The 7,084-nt window shown below is 53.2% G+C and overlaps 1 protein-coding gene across 1 annotated transcript; it reads right to left on the reverse strand.

Annotated features, from left to right (window-relative positions):
• Window positions 1–1,234: 1,234 nt before the first annotated feature.
• Window positions 1,235–6,093, reverse strand: KRT13 (keratin 13). The gene is made up of 8 exons (XM_010358575.2): window positions 5,328–6,093; window positions 3,926–4,008; window positions 3,532–3,688; window positions 3,182–3,343; window positions 2,931–3,056; window positions 2,618–2,838; window positions 1,974–1,999; window positions 1,235–1,617 (listed from the first exon to the last, which is right to left on the reverse strand). The coding sequence occupies exons 1-8, from the start codon at window positions 5,880–5,882 to the stop codon at window positions 1,511–1,513; spliced, it is 1,437 nt and encodes a 478-aa protein (XP_010356877.1). The 5' UTR covers window positions 5,883–6,093; the 3' UTR covers window positions 1,235–1,510.
• Between the last annotated feature and the right edge of the window lie 991 nt (window positions 6,094–7,084).

Below are 7,084 nucleotides of genomic sequence, written 5' to 3' on the forward strand. Positions count from 1 at the left end.
CAGGCGAGGAGTCTAGGATTTCCTCAGTGACCAGCAGGGAGCGGTTGTGGTGTCTCTAAGCTGAGAAGAAGACTCAGTTTCCAGTAATTGCCCCTGCTAGAGTGTGGAGCATGGAGGCAGGGAGGCCAGCGAGGAGGCTGTGGCCACATGCCCATAGTTAGGACCAGGAAGGACGTTATGACTAATGCAGTGTCCATGGGAAGCATTGTGAAGGGGGTGAGGGAGAGAGACAAGGCCAGGATCCGAGCTCCTGGCTCAGCTTTCCAGGTCCTCCAGGATAAAGGGCAAGGAAGGACCAGACCTAGGAGGATGATGGGCACTCTTTTGCATGGGTGGATTGAAGGAGGTGATGTCCAACTCACAGCTGGCGATGGGAGTCTGAGACTGGGAGGGACCTCAGTGGAGATTCGAGTTTGGGCGTTATCAGAACATATGGGCAACTGTAACCATGGGCATGTCCTGGATGACCCACAGGGACAGTGAAGAGAAAAAAGAGAAGAACACCCACACCAGAATCCAGGGGGCGAGTCAACGTGTAAGGAGTGAGCAGAGCAAGAGGAGGCTGCGAATCAGAGCAGGGGCAGCCAGAGGGGCAGGGGGAGAGCGGGGAGTGCAGAGAGAAGGGGCTAGTTTCTTTTCTGCCCCTTCGGCCGGCCAGGGAGCTGGTCCCAGGAGTGGCTGGGAGTGGCAGGACCTAGCGGTGGGCCAGGGAGGACACTAGGAGTGGATGCCTCAGGCCAACAGGGAGCCATATGCCTGAGAAGAAACACTCTCTGCAGGAAGCAGGGAGGCAGCAGGTGGGGCCTGGACCTCCTTCTCCCCAGATCTCCCCTTCACCGGCCCCTTGCAGCCTGCCCCAGAGGCCTCTGTACTTGACGCCCACATTTCCCCCACCCTTGAGTTCAGTATCAGCGCATCACTGCCGTTCTCACTGAACATCCTCATCTGCCAGGCTGTTGAACTGGCTCATGTGCCCCTGCACTGCCTCTGGTGTGTTCTGTCTGTCCATGTCTGCTGGACACCATCGTCTGTGAGCTGCCTGTGTCCTCTGTGTTTGCTGTTGTTGTGCCTGTGTGCTCAGATGGCCCATGGGCCTGTGTCTGTCCTTCCTAGATAGAAAGCTCCCTAGGCCTGTCCTTGTCTGGATTAGCTGCTCCGCCCAGCTGTATCCCCCTCACCCCCTAAACCAGGGCCCTAGCAGGGGCCACCTCAGAAACCAGGCCAGAATCAAAAATATGTTTGCAGAAAGGCAGGAATCTTTATTGAATTATCGTTTCTTTGGGGGTAGAGAAGTTGAGAAACCAAAGAGTATCCAGTTCAGAGAGGAGAGAGATCCAACGGGAAGAGAAGAGCACAGAGAGCCCATCCTCAGGAGAAAGTCGGGATGTGGGGTCCTGAAAGCAGAGGGATTGAGCCTTGGGTCCAGCAGCCCCTCCTCTTTCCTGCAGGGAACTGCCAGCTCTCTCCTCCTCTAGGTGCTGAAGACAGAGGGAGGGGACGCCAGGCAGATTTAAGGCCTACGGACATCAGAAGTGCGGCGGCCAGAGGCGTTAGAGGTGGTGGTAACAGAGACACTGGAAGTTGTGGTAACAGAGGTGCTACGGGGGCTGACGCTTCCTGGGAAACAGGAGACAAAACACGCTCAGACTGGAGGAGACCGACCTCAGGCCAGGGCAGGACCCCCCAGGTGGGCTCACAAACTCCTCAGTAGTCAGGTGGTTCGTGGATGGGGACTCTTTATTGTCCCCAAAGATGGCTCTTGCCAAGACAGCCCAATAGCTCTATGGGGCAGAGCCATCAATTTCAAAAGGAAAATCAATGAGCAAATGACCACTTCCACCCCAGCTCTCCCCCTCCCTACACTGGAGAGCCCAGCACTGGCTCCCTCCCTCCCCACCAGCTCCCACCCCCATTGGGGCAGTGAACAGGAGCCTAACTCCACCTCCCCCCACACCATGGGGCTGTTCCCTTACCTGCTGAGGAGGGGACACCAGTCATCCTGGGAGAGAGGAGAGAGGTGGCCATGAGCAGAGGGTAACTGAGGGCAGGTGCTGACCTGTTCCTCTGGGGGAGTGCCTCGGCTTATCATTTGGAGCTCCTGGGCTGGACTCTAGTGCCTCCTAGCTGTGCCCCCAGCTCAAGAGGCAGCAGCATCAGGTGCCTGTCTGTCTTGCCTGTCTATCTGTCTGTCTGAGAGGTCTCAAGGGGAGATATTATTAGCCACAAGATTCAGGGTGTTTGTCCTCCCTCTGGATTGCCCAAACCCACAACCCTCCACCTGAGCCCTGAGCCCACAAGGTGGCTTGATCTCTGCTAAGAGTCTAAAGGCTGTTAAAGCACCATAGTAATAGCTTTGTTCAGCTGAACTGAATCCAAGCTCATATTTTTCCAATATCAGATGTTCCCTCCACGGTCTCTATTCCCTCCAGTCGAACTCGGAGGCCAGAATTCGAAAGTTTAAAGGTGTTAACCTTGCAGCCTACCAAGGAAATGTCCCATAAACTCAGTGAGGGGTCTCCTCTCTGGCATGAGGGAGGGGATCTCTAAGGCGCTGCCTGCTCTGACACCCACGGGTCCTGCAGTCACTATCCTAAGGAAGAGGCTGGAGAGGACCTACTTGGCATCCTGGCCCTCGAGCAGGCTGCGGTAGGTGGCGATCTCCTGCTCCAGCCTCGTCTTGATGTCCAGCAGCATCTTGTACTCCTGGTTCTGGCACTCCATCTCGCTGCGGAGCTCGCTCAGCTGGGCCTCGATGCTGCTGATGAGCCCCTGGATCTGCTGCAGCTGCAGGGCGTAACGGCACTCCGTCTCCGCCACCGTGTTCTCCAGCCCGGCTTTCTGGTGGAGTGACAGAGAAGAAGTTACAGGGGGAGCCAGGCCAGAGGGAAACCTGGAGGTGGTGGCCACCGGGCAGGAGGCCGCAGGCATACCATGCTCAGCTGGGACTGCAACTCAATCTCCAGGCCCTGGAGCGTGCGCCTGAGCTCTGTGATCTCTGTCTTGCTGGTCTGAATCATGGCAGTGTTGGTAGACACCTCCTTGTTCAGCTCTGCACTCTGAAATGCAAGCAGGAAGAACATGATGGGGAAGCTCAGCTCAAGCAGCCTGACCAAGACGCTGTGTCCAACCGGGTCCCCTGGCTATATGGGATAAGGCTATGTGGGGTGGGAGGGCCGGGTACCTTGGCGTGGAACCATTCCTCAGCATCCCTGCGGTTCCTCTCTGCCATGGCCTCGTACTGCTCCCGCATCTCTGCCAGCACGCGGGTCAGGTCAATGCCTGGGGTGGCGTCCATCTCCACGTTGACCTGGCCGACCACCTGGTTGCTGAATTCCTTCATCTCCTGTGGGGATGGGAAAGGAAGATGTGTGAAGCTCCACATCCTCCCTCTCCTTGGCTCTGAGTGCTGACAGAGTGTTCTGGAAAGTGTTTCCAGGTCCTACAGTGGAGGACTGTGTCCAGTTGCAGGGGAGGGCTCCTCCTTCTCACTGGAGGTGGCTCAGCCCAGGGCAGCCTGCAATCCCCGCTCACCTCCTCGTGGTTCTTCTTCATGTAGGCCAGCTCCTCATTCAGGCTCTCGATCTGCATCTCCAGGTCAGTCTTAGACAGGGTGAGCTCATCCAGCACCCGGCGCAGGCCGTTGATGTCGGCCTCCACGCTCTGGCGCAGGGCCAGCTCGTTCTCATACCTAAAATAGTAAAAAAAAAAAAAAAAAAAAAAAAAAGAAAGAAAGAAAGAAAGAAAAAGAAATGTGTTTTGAAAAAGCAAGACATAAATGATATGAGACACTCCCTCCACCCTTGCACTGGACTCCAATACTTCTAGACGTTCACTCCCGGGATGCTCCAATGTCATTGGTCAGATGAGCTTTTGTCTAAACTAAGAGACTCTTAGGAAAGGAGAAGGAGGGAAAAAAGAAACTCACTTGAGCCTGAAGTCATCTGCAGCCAGTCTGGCATTGTCAATCTCCAGGATGACCCGATTGTTTTCAATAGTGGCGGTCAGGATCTACAAAATACAGAAGAAAGTTACCTCTAGGGCATGGGTGTCCAGTCTGTTGGCTTCCCTGGGCCACATTGAAAGAAGAAGAATTGTCTTGGGCCACACATAAAATATGCTAACATTAACAATAGCTGATGGGCTAAAAAGAAATGGGCAGAAAAACCTCATAATGTTTTAAGAAAGCTTACAAATTTGTGTTAGGCCTCAGTCAAAGCCGTCCTGGGCCACATGCAGCCCACCGGCCACAGGTTAGACAAGCTTACTCTGGGGGGTCCACGTGCTTGAGGAGGTGGCCTGGGAAAACATGGGCAGGACCTGGTTCCCATGGGGCTCTGCCTCTAAACTGTCCTGTGAGCTGGGACAAAGCATTTCCCTCTGGGCCTCCATTGCCCTTCTGTAAAGTGAGGGGTGTGGCTGCATCCCCTCCAGTCATTTCTATCACTCTAATATTCCATGTCTGAGGACCCTGGGGAAGATGCAGGGAGTGCATTTCTGAAGAACGACCTGCTGAGAACATCTTTGGTTCGTCATGTCTCAGCAGCCTCAGACTAGCACCCTCCCTAGGCCACTGTCTTGAGATCCCTCCCCTGAAAGTCAGGAGGGACTCGGTTTGGTGCCACATATCTCACAATCACTTTGCTGGAGCTGACCTCCCAGCTGAGTGGTGGGGAAATCCAACAAATATTCCCATCCGTTTGAATTTATTGTCTAAACGTTTATATTCCAAAGCACTGAAAGCCTACTCCATATGGCCGGGACTCAGCCCAGGCTGGTAGATTTCTGCTCCAACAGGCTGATATCACAGCACAACAGACAGGGCTTGACAAAGGGCACCCAGGCTCAGCACAGGCTAAGCCTCTGCCTCTCTCTCCCCCAATTTGGCCATCGCCAATTGAGAATACCAGTTTGAATGGGTCCCCTACAAAGTAAACAATTATTCCCAGGGCAATGAATGAACATGTCTCTCTTTCTCTGTTGATTTCCCGCATTCTTAGTGGCTTTTAAACCTGTCATGTTTCCAGATAACTCAGTAGGTTAGGATTATAGAGATCAACTCATGAATAACATAACTGTCTGGAAAGCAGTAGAAAAACTGACATGAGGAATAACAATCATAAAAATGAATAATGAGAGAAAATGCATTTGGGGCGTTGTGGCATGAGAAAGTCCATCAGAGATAAAGACTCTTGGTAGTAAAAGAGTAGGCTTTACTCCTGCAAGAAGGATGTGAATTCTATCCACACCTGGTCCCCCACAACACTGTTTCTTGGCCTTGGAGGCTCTGCCCTGCATGGAGGACCCCTCCTCAGCTTCCAAGGGCTCACCTTGTCCCGCAGCTCGTCAATCGTCTTGTGGTAGGGGCTGTAGTCCCGCTCAGGGCTAGCTGGGCTCTGCTTCAGGTGCCAGTCACGGATCTTCACCTCCAGGTCGGCGTTGGCCTCCTCCAGGGCGCGCACCTTCTCCAGGTAGGAAGCCAGGCGGTCGTTGAGGTTCTGCATGGTGATCTTCTCATTGCCAGTGAGGAGGCCGCCATCACAAGCACCAAAGTCAACAAAGCCACCAGCAAAACCCCCACCAAAGCCACCTCCAAGGCCACCTCCGTAGCCACCTCCAAAGCCACTACCAGCCCCTCCACCAAAGCCACAGCTCACGCCACCTCCGTAGCCTCCAGCTGATCCCCCGGAGACAAACCGAGTTGAGCAGCTAGAGACACCACGGCCTCCTCCCAGCTGGCAAGAACCACCCCCAAAACCGCCTCCATAGCTGGCGGAGGAGCTCTGCAGGCGGAGGCTCATGGTGAGAGCAGGATTGAGAGCAGGTGCAGACAGAAGCTTGCTTGGCCTGGGCTGAGGACTGTGGTTCTTTGCCGGAGTGGACATCTTTTATACACCTCCATAGGGGCTGGATATCTTCTCTCCTCCCTTCCCCACCCTCTGACTTGGTGCCAACCGCACTTGTGTTTCCCACAAGCTTAGTTATCTCTGCTCTCTCCAGGGTGGGTTGTGCCTTTTGGGGATGGCTTTTTTTTAATCCTTAACAAAAGGAATGATTCAGAGGGGACAGCATTCTGCCTGAGACTGCCCTTTTGACAAGTGAATTCTGTTTCACCTCCACTTAAGGAGTTCCCTCCGCAAGCTCTGAGCCCCACCCAGTATTAGAACGGGACCTGAGATGCAGAGGCCTGCCAGGAGCTTCTGCAAGGAAAGTGGTGGCTGCAGAGTGGCTCTGTGCTTTCCAAGATCACCGTAGCCCTCGACCTTCCCTTTTTCTATACCTAAAACTTCTGACTGGGATGTCCTGGGTTCTTCTTAGCACTTCATCTACTCCAGGGGCCCCAGCAACTCTAATGACAAATTTGGCTTGGTCCAATAGAATCAACTGCCTTGAAAGTATTTAGACTGATAAAGAAATACCTCCCAGGCCATCAGAAAAAGTCACAGTGACAGAGGGATCTTAGGTGCCATCAGACACAGCTGTGGAAACTCAGGTGTGGAAAGAGGAAGTGGCCCTGTCCATTATCATAGTGAATATTCTCAGAGCCCTCACCATAGGCAGGAACCGGGTGAAGTTACTTTACACTCGTCGTCTCATTTAACCTTCACAGCAGCCCCAGGAGGAGGGTCCTACTATTGCCCCCATTTACACATGAGGAAAATAAACCTTAAGGGCAGAATCAGGACTGAAATCCAAGTTTGGTTCTGTCTGACACTAAGGCACATTTTTTTTAGGTACATTTTTCATACAGTAAAATGTATAGATCACGTGTCCAGCTTGATGTCATGCATGGGTATGCACTACCTGTGTAAACACCACCCAGGACATTCCCAGCGTTCCATAAATGTCCTTGTACCTTTTCCCAGTCAATTACCTGACTCCACACCCCTGATGTAACCACTCTTCCAGCTTCTGTCCCCATAGACAAGTTCAGAGGTCCTCAGCTAGAGGCTGCTTTGCTCCCAAGAGGACGTTTGATAATGTCTAGGAACATTTCGGTTGTTACAACTTGGGGGTACTACTGATAGTTAAAGACCAGGGATGCTGCTAAACATATTATAAGGTGCAAGACAGTCCCCACAGCAAA

Source organism: Rhinopithecus roxellana, chromosome 19, assembly GCF_007565055.1.
Source record: "Rhinopithecus roxellana isolate Shanxi Qingling chromosome 19, ASM756505v1, whole genome shotgun sequence".
Taxonomy (NCBI): Eukaryota; Metazoa; Chordata; class Mammalia; order Primates; family Cercopithecidae; genus Rhinopithecus; species Rhinopithecus roxellana.

What these genes read in the sequence shown, in the direction of transcription:
- KRT13 (XM_010358575.2), bottom strand. Translation starts at nt 5,882, where the DNA reads ATGTCCACTCCGGCAAAGAACCACAGTCCTCAGCCCAGGCCAAGCAAG. An exon ending in TGAAGAAGAACCACGAGGAG is followed by an intron (nt 3,344 to 3,531) that starts GTGAGCGGGGAT and finishes CCATCCCCACAG; the next exon opens with GAGATGAAGGAATTCAGCAA. An exon ending in TGCAGTCCCAGCTGAGCATG is followed by an intron (nt 2,839 to 2,930) that starts GTATGCCTGCGG and finishes TCACTCCACCAG; the next exon opens with AAAGCCGGGCTGGAGAACAC.